A 21,419-nucleotide genomic window follows, 5' to 3' on the forward strand; every position below is an offset into this window, starting at 1 on the left:
ATGGATACTGATGGAGTTTGAGCGAGTCTCATCGGATACTGTATGGAGTTGAGCAAGCTCATAGATACTGTAATGGAGTTGAGCAGTCATAGATACTGTATGGAGTTGAGCGTCATAGATACTGTATGGAGTTGAGCAGTCAGAAATACTGTATGGAGTTGAGCAGTCATGATACTGTATGGAGTTGCGAGGCTATAGTCCCTAGCAACTACTGTATGGAGTTGAGCGCAGTCATGAGTACTGTATTGGAGTTGAGCAGTCATGGATACTTTGGAGTTGAGCCAGTCTATACGAGATACAGCAGTACTGGAGTTTGGCATCATAGATACTGAATGGGAGTTGAGCAGTCATGGATACTGTATGGAGTTGAGCAGTCATAGATACTGTATGGAGTTGAGCAGTCATGGATACTGTATGGAGTTGAGCAGTCATGATACTGTATGGAGTTGAGCAGTCATGGATACTGAATGGAGTTGAGCAGTCATAGATACTGAATGGAGTTGAGCAGTCATAGATACTGTATGGAGTTGAGCAGTCATAGATACTGTATGGAGTTGAGCAGTCATGGATCTGTATGGAGTTGAGCAGTCTGGATACTGTAGGAGTTGAGCAGTCATGGATACTGTATGGAGTTGAGCCAGTCATGGATACTGTATAGGAGTTGAGCAGTCCATAGGATACTGTATGGAGTTAGCAGTCTGGATACTGTATGGAGTTGAGCCAGATCATGGATACTGTATGGAGTTGAGCAGTCATAGATACTGTATGGAGTTGAGCTCATGGATACTGTATGGAGTTGAAGCAGTCACATGGATACTGTATGAGTTGAGCAGTCATGGATACTGTATGGAGTTGAGCAGTCATGGATTGTATCGGAGTTGAGCAGTCATGGATACTGTATGGAGTTGAGCAGTCATGGATACTGTATGGAGTTGAGCAGTCATGGATACTGTATGGAGTTGAGCAGGTCAATGGATACGTATAGATTGAGCAGTCATAGATATGTATGGAGTTGAGCAGTCATGGATACTGTATGGAGTTGAGCAGTCATGGATACTGTATGGAGTTGAGCTAGTCATGATACTGAATGAAACTGTATGGAGTTGAGCAGTCATGGATACTCGTATTGGAGTTGAGCGTCATGGACTACTGTAATGGAGTTTGGAGCCAGTCATCTGGATCTGTATGGACCGCTTGGCGTCAATGGATACTGTATGGAGTTACATTGCTATGTGGAGTTGAGGCAAGTATGGATACTGTCCATGGAAGTTTGCAGCAGTCATTTGCAAGATACTGTTTACGGCAGTTGAGAAACAGTGCATGGATACCTGTCGACTGGAGTCAGTTGAGCAGTCATGGATACTGTATGGAGTTGAGCAGTCATGGATACTGTATGGAGTTGAGCAGTCATGGATACTGTATGGAGTTGAGCAGTCATGGATACTGTCTATAGTAGAATGGAGGGATGGACTTTAGTGCTATAAGTTTGGGTTGGGGTTCATTCCATATGAAAAACAATATACACAAAGATGTATTTGTAAGAATGTAATCCATTCTATAAATTATTAATCCATTTCGAACCACATTTTCTGTTCAATAATACTGTATAACCCTTTGATTCTTGTTAGACGGTGGCTCAACCAATACAATAGCCTAAAGATATCCTGAAGAGATAAAATAGGCCTCTTCTGTAACATGTGTACCTATGTAGTTACTCAGTAGGGACTCCCACTGGATCTCTTACTTAAAGGTTGTTACCATTATTGTTAGGATACTTCAAGTTCTTCAATAAAAAATAAAACAATAAAAATAAATACTCAAGATGTAAGATGTAATTTAGGTCTCAAGTAGAAATAAACGTTTCTGGGGAAAAAAGCTATGTAATATTAACACAAACAAGACAGAGTTATGAGGTTTCAGTTTTGTATTACTGCAATTGTTTTGGTACATTAAAAACACACATAAAAGACACTTGAACAAAATGTAGAGACATTTAGCTCAGAGGTGTTTGACAACAACGTGCAATGCCAAGGATGTGGGTTTGATTCCCACGGGGGGGACCGGTACAAAAAAATTGATACAATCACTACTGTAAGTTGCTCTGAATAAGAACATATGATGTCAATATATTAGCTGCGTCTGCATAAAATATTTGCCATGTCTATCTTCAATTTCCTGATATCCATCTTTTGTTTTAATATGAATATACAAAATGTACCTTCGGTACCAAAAAGGACGAGGGTACAGGTCAGATGGCGACTATCTACAGCAAGTGCACTTTAGGACTTTTCACAGTTAAAAATAATAAAATAATGCTTTGTTTTTTCAAAACCAACACAGAGTGGTAGAGTAGTAGTTGTCATGGTGACAACTTGGTAGTAGTAGTAGAAGAGTTGCCACGACGATGATTACCCCGTGACTTGTGACAGTCTGGTACGATTCAGTACAGTACGGAAGTGCGAGTGGGTGCGAGGGGGGGGGGGGGGGGTTGTTGACTGTTGATGTGAAAACCAGGTCCTCAAAAAAAACAAATTAAGTTTTCTCCTTGTTTGTGCGTTTACTCAGCTTTCTTTTTTCCGATCTCCTCAGCATGTCTTGGGTGTAGGGGTCACGGCCGCTGGTCGGGGTCATCCAAAGGCTTGTTTTCTCTCCCTCTCCTTCACCAGCTGAACACCACAGTAGGTCACAACAGTACAGACAGCGTGGACAGAGGGAAACCTGGACGACAGAGACAAGAAGTGAGACATAGACTAGAGAAAGATGTGAAATATAAGATGGAGAAAAATATACTTTGAACGACTGCAGTTTCAATGTAAATTAGCGGTCAAGAACACTTTCAAAGGAAGGAGACATTTTTATCAACTGGTCAGACAGTTTCAAAGGAAGGAGGACATCTTTATCAGACTGGTAAAGAACACTTTCAAAAGGAAGGGACATTTTTATCAGACTGGTCAAGAACACTTTCAAAAGGAAGGAGACATCTTTATCAGACTGGTAAAGAACACTTTCAAAAGGAAGGAGTACATTTTTTTCAAGCTGGTCAAGAACAGTTCAAAGGAAAGAGACATCCTTTATCAGACTGGTAAAGAACAGCTTCAAAGGAAGGAGTATATCTTTATCAGACTGGTAAAGAACAGTTTCAAAGGAAGGAGGACATATTTATCAGACTGGTAAAGAACAGTTTCAAAGGAAGAAGGACATATTTATCAGACTGGTAAAGAACAGATTCAAATGAAGGAGGACATCTTTTGTCAAACACCTCAGACCAACAAGCCGTTATTCTCTGTGGCGTTTCTTTCTATGTAACTACATACAATATTTACGTTTGGCCTATAATGTAAATATGGAATATACTTTTTCTACATGACTTTTGAACATTGTTCTTTGTGTTGTCCACTCCAGTAAAGGTCCTTCTTACCTTGGACGATCAGTCTTTTCCCCACCAGCTTGGCGAACTCCAGACTGTTGAGAGCCAGGATGTTGTAGAGGATGATTGTCCAGAAGTTGAGGGCGCCGAAGACGGCTCTGATTCTACGAGACATGGCCTCACCTATGGCATACTGTGGATGGAGGGGACAGAGGGACAAATCCATGGCTTTTGCTGAAGGCCCAATCAGTCTCCAGACCCTACTTTCTACAGCCACTCCTGCAGATCTGAATCTGACAGGATTGGATTGCAAAGCAATATTGAAATGTTGGGAGCCATGTGGCAACATTGGCAGCACACCTGATTCAGCTAATCATGATTCCAATGTGCAGCTGATTCATATCAGTACATAGCTGGGGTACAGTAGCCCCCCCCCCAGAGGGTACAGTAGCCCCTCCCCCAGAGGGTACAGTACTACCATAGGGCAGCTCTTTCCCACATAGCATCCATTCATTTTCCATAACAATTTGCCTTGTATTTTTTTAACCCTTACTTTTCCAGGTAAGTTGACTGAGAACACATTATCATTTAAAGCAATGACCTGGGGAATAGAGGGGGGATGAATGAGCCAATTGGAAACTGGGGATAATTAGGTGGCCATGATGGTATGAGGGCCAGATTGGCAATTTAGCCAGGACTCCAGGGTTAACACCCCTACTCTTACGATAAGTGCCATGGAATCTTTAGTGACCACAGAGACAGGATATCCCATCCAAAAGACAGCAACCTACACAGGGCTATGTCCCAATCACTTCCCTGGGAAATTTGGATATGTTTTGTTGTTGACCAGATTAAATAGTGCCTCCTACTGGCCCTCCGACACCACTTCCAGCAGCATCTGGTCAACCACCCAAGGAATCAAACAGGACCAACACTGCTTAGCTTCAGAGGCAAGCCAGCAGTGGGAGGCAGAGGTGGTTTGCTGCTGGTGTTAAAACTTACCTCGATGTTGGAGAAGGGAGGTATGGAGAAGATCTTGTCCACCCAGAGCTCCAGGTTGAGACCAAAGCAGTTGAAGAACGACCAGATGTAGACCAGCTCACATGGACCCAGCCACAAAGTGGTCACAACGAACGTACAGATGGTCGCCACCAGCTCCTTGAAGATATTTGTGTGGCTTCCTCCAATGTAGTCGTAAACATACCTGTTAGAGGAGATTTGAGATGGAGACACCGGTTTTGTTAGTAATGAAGGGTTCATTGTTTTGCCTTTGGTCATCAAAGGATGTTCTCCCCGATGATGGAAGTGGGGCCCGAGTTAAACCGTTTAGGAACCACTGATATTGGGGAGTAAATAAGCTTTGAAATGAATTCTGGGCATTAAGAGGGGTTTGAAAATGTTTTGCCATCTATCGACTATGGGACACTCACTTGCACAGCCAGTCATTGATGCCTCTGTCAAAGTGCCTACAAATTGAAGAGAGGAAATTAGTTAGAGAGCATCTAGTCTATATTCATTGACCTAAAACTCAATACTCATTGTGATGTCCACGTCCAGCAGTAGATGTATAATGAAATGGCACAGAACACAGCTTCCGACATTCACTAGACAAGTGTTCACATGTGAAGGGTTAAGGTTCTGAGACTTACATTTACGTCATTTAGCAGACGCTCTTATCCCTGAGCGATATTACAGGAGCAATTAGGTTTAAGTGCTTTGCACCAGGGGCACATCAACAGATTTTTCACCTAGTCGTCTCGAGTATTCGAACCAGCGACCATTCAATTACCGGACCAATGCTCTTAACCAGGGATTCACTACATGTGAATCCCTGTGGTGGTGGGACACTTACGTCTCAGCGAACACGTAGAGCATGGTGATACACTTAGGAGGCTGAGGAGGATCCAGATGATCAAGTCTGGCCACAGTGTTGATCACCCCAAACATCACCGCTGCCTTCACCCAGTCATACACCAGGTTAGAGTAGGCCAGACCAGCTACAGACGAGAACGACAAGTTAAGTTCCTGTCCAGATCATGCATCATTTGAAACGACATGCAATTCACTTACAGTTTTGTTACACATTTCAACGTGTCATTGATAATATGTATACGCTATATAGAGAGAAGATAATACCGTAGCATAATATCATATTTGTATTACCACAACCACCGACAACTCTGCAGAGAAATCATGCTAAACTTGATATCTCTGTTAGGTAGTGATATTGGCCTATAAGATGAGGTTGTATTTTTTGTTTTCCTGGTCAGTTTTTCCTGGTCAGGTGAGGAAATAAACAGGATTCAATCCAGTGGATTTATGCAGGGCATACACTACACTATTTCGCTACGAATTCGGCATGTTTTTGCCATCCCAGATTAATTTTAATGATCGGGGTGAAATCCTATGAACTTGGGCTAGGGTCAGAATACGTCGGGACTGGCGTAGTTTGAACAGGTCAAGGACGCACCGATGATGACTGTTCCGTTCTCCAGACCCCTGTCGGATGACCCTATCATTTTCTGACATGTCAGACCTTTTTTGTCGTACATCTTGTAGTATGAGCAGTGCTACGACGCGATTGGGCAATGGACTACTGCCAATAGCCAATGAGCACTTGGCATGTGAGACCAAAACAAAGATGGTGAAGAGGAGAGCAACAACAACATGCACTGTGTGGACCGAGGTGATGGAAGACAGATTGGGGGAGCTGTGGAGAGAACACAGCTGCCTTTTCAATATTAAACGTTTTATGTGACCCTCTGCAGAATAGAAAGTCCATATTTTCCAAGTCTGACCAACCATTGGCTGGTCCATATTCTGCGCCTCTTCCATTGGCTGGTCCATTATTTATGCGCCTCTGTCTATTGGCTTGTCCCATAATTCTGCACCTCTTCCGCATTGCGCTGGTCACATTCTAGCTTCTCAATGGCTGCACCTATATTCTGGCCTCTCCATTTGATCGCGCCTCTCATTGGGCTGTACATATATCCTGGCATCCTCGTCTCATGCTGGTCCATATTCTGCGCTCTTCCATTGGCTGTGTCCATATTCTGCGCCTTTTCCAGTTGGCTGTCCATAATCTGCGCCTCTCTCATCGGCTGGTCCATATTCTGCGCCTCTTCTATTGGCTGGTCCATATTCTGCGCCTCTTCCATTGGCTGGTCCATATTCTGTGCCTCTTCTCATTGGCTGGTCCATATTCTGCGCCTCTTCCATGGCTGGTCCATATTCTGTGCCTCTTTCATTGCGCGTCCAAATTCTGCGCCCTTTCTCCATGGCTGGTCCATATTCTGCGCCTCTTCCACTTGTCTGTTCCATATTCTGCGCCTCTTTCCAGTGCTGGTCGATATTCTGCGCTCTTCATTGTCTGGTTCCATATTCTGCCTCGCTCCATTGGGCCTTGGTGTGCATATTCCATGCGCTCTTTCCATTTCGCATCGCCGTCTCAATTGATTGGCGCCTCGTTCTAGGCTGGTTCATATTCCTGCGCCTCTATCATTGCTGGTCCATATTCTGTGCCTTTTCCATTGGCGGTCCAATTCTGCGGCCTTTTCCATTGGCTGGTGCCATAATCTGCGCCTCTTCCAGTCTGTGTCCATTATTCTGCGCTTTCTCCATCGGTGTCCTTTGGTCATACTCCTCTGTCGCTCTTCCATTTGCCTCCCTGCTGTTCCATATTCTGCGCCCTTTCCATTGGCTGGTCCATATTCTGCGCATCTTCAGTGGCTGGTCCATATTATGCGCCTCTTCCTTGGCTGGTCCATATTCTGCGCCTCTTCCTTGGCTGGTCCATTATTCTCGTGCCTTTTCCATTGGCTGGTCCATATTCTGCGCCTTTTCCATTGGCTGGTCCATAATCTGTGCCTCTTCCACGGCTTGGATATTCTGGCGCCCTCTTTGCTTCGCGCTCGGTCCATATTCTGCGCCTCTTCCATTTGGCTGGTCCATATTTCGCCCTCTTCTATTGGCTGGTCCATCGTGCGCCTCTTCATTGGCTGGTCCATATTCTGTGCTTTCCATTGGCTGGTCCATACTTCTGCGCCTTTTTCCATTGGCTGGTCCATTTCTGCGCCTCTTCCATTGGCTGGTCCATATTCTGCGCCTCTTCCATTTGGATGGTTCCATATTCTGCGCCTCTTCCATTGGCTGGTCCATATCGCTGTCGGCCTTCTTTCCATTGGCTTGTGTGCGCCTTATTTCTCGCCTCTTCCATGTGCTGGTTCCATCCATATTCTGTGCCTCCGTCCTCTTTCTTGATGTCTCTGAACACATTAATTGTGCACCCTAATAAAGCTGCTCGCCTGTTTCCGTTATGTTTGCGTTATGGCATTTTTTTACGACAACCGAGAAATGTAGGGCATGATTAACTAGGGAATCATGGTGTGAATGGAGCACCCACATCCTTGGATGAGGATGGTTTCAATGAAAGATTTGGGACAAGAAAATTCGGGTAATGTGTTACTATTTAGAGTCGTGTAGTGTACGCCCAGCATTAGGCGGGATTCAATCCGATCGCACTTTGCTGACAGCGACCATTAAAAGGCATTTTCCGATTGAGAAAACATATGCAGTGTTTACCTTGAGAAAACATATGCAGTGTTACCGTGAAGAAAACATATGCAGTGTTTATCCGTGAAGAAAACATTTGTAGTGGGTTACCGTGAAGAAACATTTGCAGTGTTACCGGTCGAAGACAAATTGCTAGTGTTACGGGAAGAACATTTGCAGTGTTTACCGTGAAGAAAACATTTGCAGTGTTTACCGTGAAGAAAACATTGCATTTTTACCGTGAAGAAACATTGGCAGTGTTTACCGTGGAAGAAAACATTTGCAGTGTTTACCGTGAAGAAACATTGCAGGTTTACGTAAAAAACATTTGCAGTGTTTACCGTGAAGAAAACATTTGCAGTGTTTACTGTTGAGAGAAAACATTTGCAGTGTTTACCGTGAAGAAAACATATGCAGTGTTTACCGTGAAAAACGGATGTGAATGAACATGTTGCAGTGTTTACTTGAAGAAAACATTTGCAGTGTTTACCTTGAAGAAAACATTGCAGTGTATTACGTGAATGCGGTCTCTGCGAACACGGGAACATTGCCTTTAGAGGTGCATCGTCGACATAGTTGCATGGGATTGAATCCTGGCCTTAGTACATTTCAATGCTTGATAAGAAGGGCTACAACCATTTTCATGATTATGTGTTCCTGATCAGGAAAAACTCCTGGCCCACTGATAAAGGTTGAACCTTAAAGTTAGCTGAACTGACCCAAGGACCAGTCGGACAGCTGCTTGACCAGCTTCATGTCGTTGGGGATGTCAGGATGTACAGGTAGTGGAAGAACATGTCCACCATCAAAATGGCTCCCAGGTGCAACAAAGCCCCGGTGGTAATGTTCCACATCTCTCTCTGCTTACGGGTCAGGTTAGGGTTGTTGGCCTGGGGGGGGGATTCAAAGTTCAAAGTTTAAAGATCATGGTATGGTAAAAATGACTGACCAATACATTAGTTCTATAAAACAACAAATATATAGAAAACAAACTAAGTGACATCAAATTGATGAACTAATCTTACAATGTCAATTAAATTATGCTTCACCAGCTTCACTGCTCAAGGATATAACTCATCTGAACATGGTACTGATGGAACGTCTGGGTAGGTCCAAGAGACGAATGGACTCACCTGAACGTGGTACTGATCGATAGTCTGGATGGGTCCAAAGTAGAAGAATGACTCACCTGAACGTGGTACTGATCGAAAGTCTGGATGGGTCCAAAGTAGAAGAATGGAAGGTAGAAGTTGTACTTGAGCAGGTCAATGAAGGTGTAGTTGCCGTCCTTCTTCTCACAGTTCTCCAGAGCAAAGCTCATACAGCGCATTATGGTGAAACAGGATCCTCCGTAGAACAGGATGTCTTGCAGGTCGAAGTAGCCCGTCACAAAACCTTCCTGGAGGAGATGTGAACAGGATGTCAGTCATTACTGAGGAAGTTTAGTCAAACAACTGACATCTTCCCAATATGGATGCCATACTTTGTCAAGACTTCTATTCAAGAACTAATATACCAATGACTATTAAAAAATCCATTCCAGAAAGTTAAGCTACATAAATTCAGAAGTTAGTTCAAAATACTAATGACATTTGGTGCATATTTACTTTGAAATGTGTGTCTAATCGCAGTCACAAAGATAGCACTTACAGGACCGACATTTATTCCCTCAGCTCCGGGAAGAAAGTGAATCTACACTAGCTATGTACCAGGATAGTGCTGAACTGTTCAAATTGAGTTCGGAATACACCAAGGACATGGTGTTGTGAATCCATTGTACCAATAGTTGATTGCGAACACTAACCTGACACTTGCTTGACGTTGTTGAGACAAGGACAGGGATAGGATAGATATTTAAAAGTGGTCCAATCAATCAGAGAGATCTACGTTTAGCCAACCCACCTGCCAGGTATTAAAAGGTTCCATCTTGAAGGTGGCCAGGCTGGCGAGACCGGCGACGAAGACGATCCACTTCCTCTTGACCAGAGCCACGCTGTAGAGGATGAAGCAGTGTGATAGGACCAGAGCCAGGAAGCCCCCGCCCATACTGACCAACACCGCCAAGCCACCGTACAACCCATAGATCAACGACCTGTGCTGTGGAGCAGGAAGAGCCAACATTATTACAAGGTTGTAACAAGGTTATTTGAATATATATATTTTTTTTTACAATGTTATTGCAAGGTTGTTATAAGGTTATCACAAGGTTATTACAATGTTGTTATTATAATGTTATTACAATGTTGTTATGATAATGTTATTACAATGTTGTTATGATAATGTTATTACAATGTTGTTATGATAATGTTATTACAATGTTGTTATAATGTTATTACAATGTTGTTATGATAATGTTGTTATGGTAATGTTATTACAATGTTGTTATGATAATATTTTTACAATGTTTGTAACAATGTTGTAAAAATTGTATGATATGTTATTATTACAACTATATAGCAATGTTATTAGAACTTAATTACAAGGTTAAATCAATGTTATCAGAAATCTCAATGGTTGTAGTGATAACACTAGGACATTATACTATGATGTAATATACTCAAGTCTATATGACATATGTACCAAACAGATACATTAGTAACCAAACAGCAGCGATGACTACGTTATAGATGGTTGATTACACTAAAGTGATGACGGTTGGGATGAAATGAATTACTTTAAAAAAATATATATATAAAAAAAATATATATATATATAAAGAGTTATTTAATAATGTTACCTTGCAATACCAATCATCCATACCAATCTTCATCGCAAGCGCAAAACAAAACAGAAAGTGTGTTTAAAACATACATGAACACATTTTTCAGGTGTTTACCCATTCAATTATTGGGAGCATAATCTTTGATTATACATAAATGTGCTATTCCATTAGTCAGCCAACTCATGCTTTTTACTAGGCAGGATTATACAATAATAACAACAAAAAAACACTCCAAATTACAGTGCAATGCAAAATTAACATTCAGTTACTATAACAACGTGTTAATAATACAATGTTGTTTCGGGCGTAATTACAGTGGTGCTACACAGGTATACGAGCAACTAGAGGCGTCAGGAGCGCTAGTTAAATCTGTCGTTCTGCCTCTGAGCAAGGCAGTTAACCTCCAACAACTGACGTGGATGTCGATTAAGGCAGTGGGGTTGAGTGAAGTACGGAGGACACATTTCAGTTGAATGCATTCAGTTGTACATCTGACTAGGTATCCCCCTTTCCCTTAATGTCAATTGTTACACATACCTATAAAGCTACATTTTGGCTTTATCCCTCACTGGTATCCTATTCTCTCTATAGTGCCCTACTATATTGACCAGAGCCCTTTAAGAGTGCATTTTTGAGACCTACATTTTGAGTGTGGGAAGTCATTGTAACTGTGAATACACACCCTGGGAGATATCAGGGAGCAGACTTTGGCAAAGATCACATGACCGGCGAGGGCGAATAGGATGTGATTGCGGAATGTTGTGAACCACATCACCCATTCGAAATCAGCAACGTCCTATAACACATGAAAAAACAAATAGTTGAAAAAACAAATATATTAATTCACATATCAATTTCATCAAATAAATTAATAAAAACCAAAAAAGTGTGTAAAATGTATTAGTAATACAACGTAGTCTCACGAGTAACAGAGAGATAAATCTATTCCATTAGTTAGAACATATTAAGCCTAGTACTGGACTAATTAGCATGCTCAATGGAGAACCTCACTTTTCAGTCCAGGACTAGGTTTAATCTGTTTCAGTGTATGGGAGGGCTTGTACATTACATACTGGGAACGAACCACTGACCATTTTCCTGCCAAAGTAGTGCCATCCTGGTTTCACGCTCTTCTTGAACACCTTCCTGTTCACATTGTCTGAAAATCGAACAGGAAAGGGAATTACTGTACACTGACGACTGACGGACAAACCATTTAAAACAACAAAAGTGAGAGTTTTGTTGGATTCCGTCAGAGATGAGGGAAACTATCATATCATAGCCTGACGAATCAAACTGATTGTTTGTATCATATCCTAGCCTGACGAATCAAACGGATTGTTTGTATCATATCCTAGCCTGACGAATCAAACTGATTGTTTGTATCATATCCTAGCCTGACGAATCAAACTGAGTTCCTCTGCTGCTCTGGTTCTAACGTCTGTGGGCATGGCGTGGCGTTTGGCCGGACTAAGGAGTGTGGGTAGCCAGGCTAAGGAGTGTGGGTAGCCAGGCTAAGGAGTCTGGGTAGCCAGGCTAAGGAGTGTGGGTAGCCAGGCTAAGGAGTGTGGGTAGCCAGGCTAAGGAGTGTGGGTAGCCAGGCTAAGGAGTCTGGGTAGCCAGGCTAAGGAGTCTCGGTAGCCAGGCTAAGGAGTCTGGAGCCAGGCTAAGGAGTGCTGGGTTAGCCAGGCTAGGAGGGTCCTGGGTAGCCAGGCTAAGGAGTCTGGGTAGCCAGGCTAAGGAGTCTCGGTAGCCAGGCTAAGGAGTCTGGGTAGCTCAGGTAAGAGTCTAGTGAGCGCTAGCCGAGTCTAAGAGTCTGGTAGCCAGCGCTAGAGAGTGCGTACTGGGTAGCGCAGGCAAACCGCATCCCATCTTCTGTCTGATACAATCTTTTTTTACCTTTGAACTTGTGTAATTGAAAGAGATAAAAAAACAGTTAACGTGTTGATATTACCATTGAGTGTGTTATTTTTGGTAAGAGTAGCAGCATGCCCTCAGGTAGCCTGCTTCTGGTCTCAGGTTCAGGAATGGCTGACAATGCATAGCATTGATCTAAAATTGTCCCTAGAATAGTACTGTTAGGAGATCTGGAGAGACCGGGTCAGTCAATTACTAATATACTAATACTCTTGGTAAAATTATTTATCTTCAACACACCAATCTGTAGATTCTTATTCGATAGATTGAATTGTACATTAAACATCATAGCATAGTTGAAAGATATGTGTTGCGTAGAAACACGAAGTGGGTGGCCAGCAGAGATAGATGGAGGGGCTGAGGGAAGCTGGAGGGTGGTATGTGGAATTGGAGACAAGTGGGAGTGGAGTTGCTGTGAGAGAGAGAATGATGGTCAAAAAAAAGAGAAAAAAAAGTAAAAATAAACATAATAAAGTACATTTGAATGAGACTCAGTGACAGTGTTTTTACAACTAATGCCAGTTTGCCTGATGCTGATGCCGTGCAGTGGTTTTTACACATGCATATACACACACTCTCATTCAAATAAACACATACAAGAACACACAATACAGTAATAGTGCCAGACATGCACACAAACATATACATTTGGCATTGCTGTTATGATTTCAGTTGTCCTTGATGTCCTTTGTTAAATGTGTTATTATTTGTATTATTTTTTTTCCGTTTGTTTGCTGTTTTCTTCTGTCTTTTCCTTTTTTCTCTTTAGTTCATTCTCTTGGTTTTGGTGCATTGGGGGGTTCTTGGGGGTGGGGAATGATTCATTATTTGTTTTATTTTATTTTATTCGGGGGGGGGGGGGGGGGGCTTGTGGGAGGGTCTCAATGTTGAGGGACAGATCTTGGAGGGTTCGGGTTTCACAAGATTGTGATCATGAAAAAGGAAACTATGGCATCAATTTTATATCACTATGATGCACACGCACCCTCACACATAAGGATGGCTCTGTTGCGGAAAGATTGATACTGTAACGCAATTCTTCGTCCTCCTCTGACGAGGAGTAAGAAATGTCAGCCCAAGATGCAGCGTGGTGAGTATCCATTTTAATAGGAATACTTGAAACAAACAAAATAACGAATAAACGAACGAAGACGAAACAGTCCCGTAAAGTGACACCACAAACACAGGAACACAGTAACAGGAACAATCACCCACAACCCACAATACAAAACAGGCTACCTAAATATGGCTCCCAATCAGAGACAACGACTAACACCTGCCTCTGATTGAGAACCATATCACGCCAAACACATAGAAATAGACAAACTAGACAACCAACATAGAATGCCCACTCAGATCACACCCTGACCAAACAAAACATAGAAACATACAAAGCAATCTATGGTCAGGGCGTGACAGATACATGTTTGATAGTGTCTTGATGCTGTATTGTTTGTCCTTCATTTTAATACTTTAATGTTACCCCTTCCTTGTGTTTTTTTGTAATAAATAACTATAAAAAATATTTTAAAAACTTCCGACTTCAACTGTATGTATCAACACTTTGGTTTTACTAATAAATGTGTTTAAATGGGGGGGAAAAAGAGCAGCAGCATATTGAGCAAAGCCCCAACAACATTGCATAACCTACTTAGTTGTCACAAAGCCCTTCATATTTTCCACAATAATAATCGTATCCTCAAAGCCGTCCTCAGGAGATTATGTTCCAGCGTGTATCATGGCCCTCAATGATTGAACTGAAATATTCCATGGAACAGGAGACAAGGAAAATAACAGCACTTTCTGGGGTGGAGACAGAAATACTCTGACAAGGGGCACTAGTGCTGTGCTTCTCAGGTCCAAGGCACAAAAACACAACCTTGCTGCCGGGTATACTGGTACATCTGAAAGGCAGGGCCATTTGATAGATAGAGGGACAAAATTATAGCACTCTCTTAAGTTCAAACATACAAGCTGACAATGAGCACTAACTAGCAGTTCACATGTTCCTACAACAACCTACAGCACAACCTACTGTACAACCTATAATACACCCTATAATACAACCTATAATACACCCTATAATACAACCTATAATACACCCTATAATACAACCTATAATACAACCTATAATACAACCTATAATACAACCTATAATACAACCTATAATACAACCTATAATACAACCTATAATACAACATATAATACAACCTATAATACAACCTATAATACAACATATAATACAACCTATAGTCCACGACAGCACTGTACTCTTCTCTACTGTAATCTACTGTACTGTACTCTACTCTACTGTACTGTACTCTACTCTACTGTACTGTACGCTACACCTGTACTTCACTTTTGCGACACTGTTAACGTGTAGACTTATTCTACTGTAGCTGATATACCTCTTTACTCCTGTGGCGTACTGTGCCTCTAGTGTACTCTACTCACTCTGTACTCTATCGTACTCTACTGTACGTAGCTACTGTACTCCTCCAGTACTCTCTGTACGTACTCTTACTCTACTCGTATACTGTACTGGATTACTCTACTGTAGTCTACTGTACTCTACTGTACTGTACTGTACTGTACTGTTACTCTACTGTACTGTACTCTACTGTTCCACCTACTCTGCGTACTAACTCTATTCATGTACTGTACTCTAACCATCCTATTCCTCTGTACTCTGTCTCTGACTCTATGAAATGGTATTTTGTACTATGTTACCTGATATACTCGTTATCCTCTATGGCCTCGCAGTGTATATTGTAGTGTATTGACTGTATCTATTGCATCGCTTTGTATCTTGTATGTACGCTCTGGCAACTGTGAAAGGTTGCTATAGAGTTACTGCGTGTACCCTTGTTACTTAGGATCGTTAAAGCTATGCTGTCATAATTCGGTCTTTTAGTGTAATAGGCTACCATCTTCTTACTGTAGTCCATACGTAACTGTAACTTGTAGTCTTGCTTATCTCTATTGCTGGTCAGTAGGCTGTAGCTAGGCCTGTCAGTAGTTGTGATTTCGACTAATTGGTACATGTACTTAGCTGGACGACTGTAGTTTTGACCTGTTGTGTGTGATGTGTGTTGTGTCGTGTGTACTGCTACTCTACTGTCCTCTATGTACGTTTGGGTATGTTGTTATGTGTGGCGTGTGTGTTAGTGCTTTGTAGTGTGTGCTTGTTGTGTCGGTATGTGGCTGTATGTGTCGTGTGATCGTTGTGTGCTCGTGATGTGTGCGCTTGTGAGATGATTGTCGTATCGCTGGGTAAGGTTTTGGTAAGCTCTGAGTCTTCGTATATGTACTGTACTCGATAGGCTTGTTGTTATCTCGATCATATGCCTGTGACGTTTCCTTATCTGTCGTCATTGTGTAGGCTGTCAACTATAGATTTCTGTCGGTCCTATTCTCTAGACTTGTACAATCTATGGATTTTGTGTTGATAAACGTTTTACTGCTCGACACGTTACTTATAGTCGTTAGTTAAGATCTTCAGATTCTTTTAATTCTATTCTTGATATTTACTGATAGATGCTTTAGGTAGTTTACTTGGATGACGAGAGATTGAGAGGGACTGTCACGTAGAGCATGATGGTTAGAAGGTAGAACGACCTAAGAAGCGCTTTAGAAGGAAGTATTAGGAGAGAGAGAGGGGAGAGAGGGTAAGAGTTGAGACAAGGTTGAGAAGAGATCGAAGGTAAGGAAGATGCCTCGATTGATCGAACCTGTAGTTGACACGTGGAGTTACGTTTCTCCTGGCACCAAGTTAAGAACCTGTCAATACAAAGTAAGCATTTTGTGGGTATATATGCTAACAGCTAGAGTGACAGTAGCATAGGTCCTTGTGAAGTTCTGGTATTAGACTATTGTGTAATGACAGTTAGCTCTACTTGACTAAACAAGAGTAGTTTAAATCATGCAGGACACTAGTGAACAATTTGAGTTTACTAGTATCTTCCTAATCTAATCAGCTCTTTTGGTATGATTTGGTAAATGATCATATAGCTCCTATAGTTGAGTTGAGCTTATGTGATAAATGTACCAGATCTTCGATTACCTTCTGGTTATATGTCTAATGCAGACAGTATCACATCACATCTGATGTTTGTTACCAGTCTAGAGTGTGAGTGTGCCTTATGTCGTTTATCCAGGTAACTAGTCCTATACTGTGAGTAGTTTTAAGAGTACAAATATACCAGTTAGCATGATTGGTAAGTAAGTTTAGCTACGTATCAAAACAGTACACTGCTACTTAGAAGTAGACTTTATTACGTCTAGAATGTAGAATAAGTAGGTAAGTCTAAACTACCAGACTTCAGATGCATTACTGGTCTTTAAAGATCCCAGACTCAGTTTGCAATTGCTTGAGTCTTAATCCAGATCACGTTGCTATTCTGATGTTATCCAGATCAGTTGCATATATGTCTTACTCGAGTTCATGATTTGCATTACTGTACTTAATCCGATCAGTTACATTCTGTTTTAATCAGCTCAGTCATTCTGTTTAATTCAGATCAATTGCATTCTTGTCTTAATACCAGGCTCTAAGTTTTCTATATTGGGTACGACGCTATACAAAACTAGCGTAAGTACAATACACGTAGGATATAGGACTGTTACACTACTCTGCAGGTTTACTAGAGTAGAGTAGACAGTAAGAGTTCTCTCACGTACTACCTAAATGTAGTACAGGTTGCAATTAAAATGGTAACAGCTAGCTCAGTAGTACATGTAGTCAGTACTAGTCTAGACGTAAGAGTATACTTAGATGTAATAGTTTGTTCTCACGTGCAAACGTACTCTACTAGTACCTTACTTTAGCTATTTCGGTAGAGTGAGTAGAGTGTACATCCCTACGATGATATGCGTAGTACAGCGCTCGAGCTGAGTAGTACCTAGTGATCACAGTAGAGTACACGTGAGTATCTAGCAGTTACATACACTAGCGGTGCGATAACACTGATAGAAGTACAGATAGGTAACAGCTTGAGTCTAACTAACATGAGTGCCTAAGTGTACAGCAGTCATGTTAGCTAAGTGCTATCTGCTCATACTTGCAAGTGCAATCACGGTTAGAGGCTAGCAGCTACCTCAGTAGATCTATTAGTACGTGCGATAGCTTACAGTAGAGTTAACTCGTTACAGTCACATAGTAGATAGCTTAGAGTAGGCTATACTCTGCATGTAGAAGTCACTACGTAACAGTTAGCATGTACGCTCTATAAGTATAGAGTCTGGTGTGCTTAGGCGATATAGCATTCGCTAGAGGTATGTCGTTTACCTGTACGTAACTGGTAGTAAGCTAGGTACAGTACGTACTGTAACTAGTAACTGACTAAGTAGAGTACGTGTAGACTCTAAGTAGAGTAACATAAGTCTACCGGTAAGAGTGCTTTGGAGGTACCACGTTGAAGAGTTAGAGGATAGTTTTAGTGGTCCTTATAACTACGTTAAAGCTATAACATAGCTAGGTTAGGTAAACAGCGTTGATAGTACGTTACTACGTTAACGCAGCTCATCGGGGGAGTACAGATAATCTTAGAGTGAGTATCAGTTAGGACAGTACAGTCAGTAGATAAACTACTAACAGTAGAAGATAGCAGCTTTACTTGTTCAGTAGGTAGTGTAAGCGTAGGTAGGAGTAAGAGTACTGAGTAAGGAGTAGCTACGTACTAGTACAGGCGTTTAATGTGTAACTGAATAGCTAGTCTAGGTAGAGTAGCTGTATCTGTAGTACAGGCTAGTTAACTGGTACGTCATGTGTGACTATCACCTGTACTAGAGTGCGAGATTTCTCGAGGAAGCAGGTTATGTGTTAGTCGTGAGGTGTACTGTAAGTAGATACGTTAGAGTACTGTAGTACATGTCGAGTTAGAGTAGTGTAGATTCTACACTGATAGGGACTCGTAACTGTACTAACGTACTTCTACTGTGGTTCTCGATCCTCGCTGCAGATATCTCTAACTTAGTGCAGTATTGCTCTCTTATTACTATCTCTATTCTTAGTAATGTTTGTTTATTCTTATACTGGTAGCTTTCGCTCTCTATGCATGTACATTCAGGTTGTAATCTCTATCTCACTTAATTCGTCATTCGTGCTATTCTCTACTTAGGTAGTTTGTACTACTGTTACTTTAGGTTCGTACTGTACTTCGTACTAGATAGTGTTGGTTACTCTTTATCTCTAGGTTTCGCTGTAATTGATAGGTTGTAATATATAGTGGTGTGATATCTTTAATCCTGGTGTTGTTTCATTACGGTGATATCTTATAGGTTGTTATTTAGTATGCGACGTGTATTACTATCTAGTAGATTTCTTCTGTAACGTTTGAGTAGTTTGTGCTATGAGGTCTGTTGTCAGGTATGTGTAATTGTGAAACTGTCTAGTCTCCTAGTGCGTCACATTGTCGATGTATTGTGGCTGTTGTTTGAATTTTAAGAGAGCTGTTGCCTAGTAACATGTTGGCTTCCCTCCTATCTCTGACTGATATTCTATACTAGTGATTCTGACTGCTACTAGCCTGTTACTGTACTTCAAGTTACAGATCTACTTACTGTACTTCTAAGCAGCACATGAACGGATGTTGTAGTGTAGTGTTAAAGGCATAGTGCGATATGGACTCTGAAATGAGCCCCATAATCGAAGGGCTTACTATTGTACGCTATTGTCGTACGTTTGTGTGAGCTTTGCAAGGAGGTAGCATACTGTTATCATAGTCTTTATTTGTCTACTATTACCAGTCGTTGTTTAAGCATAGCAGGTGCTGGTTAGGTTGTTCTCCTAAGATAGTCCTCTGTTTATTCCATAGGTGTAGGTTTCTGAGATGTTTGCGGACTTGCGTGGCGTGGCATTAAGATAAGGCGACAACGATAATACATCACCTGAGTCAGAGTGCTTGTGAACACGGGTTCCCCGAGTAATCATAGAAGTGACACACTAGCTGTGCGGAGCAGTATGCGATGTAGGTGTTTTCCTCGTGTCCGCTAAGGACTATTGAATTAGTCGTTAACATAGGAGGATTATAGGATATGTTAGTCGTGCGCCGCGTTCACTTTTGTCTCATATAGCTTCGACTAGTTCCCGACGATGATTATATCACGCCGCACTATTAGTTGCAGCATTTGTAACCATCGCCAGCTCTTTCTGCTCAGGATATTCGAATAGATCATCTACTGAATCGCTTCGTAACGCAAACTGAAGACTGTGGTCTGGGTACACTTTACATAATGATTCTCATGTAAAATATGAAGGTCGGCACATTGTCTACTACATGCCTTTTTTATATATAAAAAATATTTAGTTTTTATTTTATATGTTGATAAGTATTATTTTTATATACAAAAAATAAATAAACAAGGAGGGGTAACATTAAAGTATTAAATATCGGATTAGAGGGAAGACAACAGTAACGATAGTCATCATATGAAGTCTGATGTTAATGACATACTCGTCTGACATCGTTCTGTGTTCACGTCTTCATGGACCCAATCAAGGATATGCTTTTTCTGTCTATAGTTTTATACTAATTGGTTACGTTGTATGTGTACAGTTGTATAGGCTGCTATGATTATCTGGGCCTATATAGTATGGGATATTATTCCGATTACTCTTATTTAATACACAGATGATCTAAATAATGTATGTGATGTTGCTTTAGGCCTCTTCATTCAATCAGGTTTTGTCTATTTTCTATGTGTATACTGTGATGGATTTGGCATATCTACACGATCGACAGGCAAGGCGTTGACGAGTGTCAGAGGAGCGTCTTGTAATAAGGCTGATCTACTGTACGGGATTTGATCGGGTTCAGGCGAGGAAAATCTTATACGAAAAAAATGCTGAAGCCATGTTCTCAGAGTCAGTTTTTTACTCAGAGTGGTAGAATCCGGTTGGTTTGAAGGCAGAGTGCATTTAGGAACATGATGTGGATAGCTATGAGATTATATTTTTTACAAGGAGACCTGTCCCAAGAAAGCTGCAATTCGACATAGACACATCAATCAACAATACAGCTTACATCATAGGACACGTCCCAAATGGTAAAACTATTCTTAATTAATTAGTGCCCACAGTGCCACTAACTAGAAAAATAGGTGTAATTTGCGACAGGTCAGAATAACCACTCATGGTCCACATTCACCAGCGGAGGCGTCCCATATCCAGGTGCCAGCCCATAGTAGAGACAGTAGAGAACCGCTGCGTACAGGTAGAAGTTCCAGCTTAGGCAGGGCTGCCTTGACCTCACTGGTGGATCTCTGGCAACTAAAACCACCAGACAGGGGACTGGAGGGGAAGGGAAAGGGAGGATATTATGAACAGGCTAAAATTGTGTAGGCATTACTATTATACAGAGAGCAGCGTAGAAGAGAGAGGATAGGGAGAGAGAGAAAGAGAGAGAGAAGAGAGAGAAGAGGGAGAGAGAGAAGAGAAGAGAGAGAGAGGAGAGAGAGACGAGAGAGAGAGAGAGAGGAAGAGAGAGAGAAGAGAGAGAGAGGAGAGAGAGAGCAGAGAGAGAGCGAGCAGAGAGTTAGAGAGCGAGAGAGAGAGAACACTTTGGAATGAAATGACAATACTGATCCTGCTATGGAGAAGAATTCACTCACGGAGATGTTGCTATTCTCGTCACACCGGTCAGTATGGTTCAAAAACAACAACAAAGAAACCCAATTTGAGTTCTTGTTCATGAAACTAATGTCTTTTGCAAGCTTATGTGTCGTTTCAATGTAATAGGGAGATAATCCCTATGCTGATGGGATTGAATATGACTTTTTGTAATTTTAATTACTATTTTAATCAAAAAATGACGCTGACGGTTATTGCAATATAAAAACAATATTGTCATTTTAACTGTTGGA

General features: G+C 41.5%; 1 protein-coding gene across 1 annotated transcript in view; it reads right to left on the reverse strand.

The window, feature by feature from the left end:
- Positions 1-1,906: 1,906 nt before the first annotated feature.
- Positions 1,907-21,419, reverse strand: part of hhatla (hedgehog acyltransferase like, a) — a 25,718-nt gene continuing 6,205 nt past the window's right edge. Inside the window, 13 exon segments of the mRNA XM_024136820.2 lie at positions 1,907-2,636; positions 2,638-2,689; positions 2,692-2,718; positions 3,419-3,560; positions 4,370-4,571; positions 4,798-4,833; positions 5,220-5,364; positions 8,638-8,685; positions 8,688-8,808; positions 9,108-9,317; positions 9,821-10,015; positions 11,323-11,436; positions 11,732-11,799. Coding sequence (XP_023992588.1) covers positions 2,609-2,636; positions 2,638-2,689; positions 2,692-2,718; positions 3,419-3,560; positions 4,370-4,571; positions 4,798-4,833; positions 5,220-5,364; positions 8,638-8,685; positions 8,688-8,808; positions 9,108-9,317; positions 9,821-10,015; positions 11,323-11,436; positions 11,732-11,799 — 1,388 coding nt within the window. The 3' untranslated portion in view covers positions 1,907-2,608.

The sequence above is a fragment of the Salvelinus sp. IW2-2015 genome, unplaced genomic scaffold, assembly GCF_002910315.2.
Source record: "Salvelinus sp. IW2-2015 unplaced genomic scaffold, ASM291031v2 Un_scaffold1024, whole genome shotgun sequence".
Taxonomy (NCBI): domain Eukaryota; kingdom Metazoa; phylum Chordata; class Actinopteri; order Salmoniformes; family Salmonidae; genus Salvelinus; species Salvelinus sp. IW2-2015.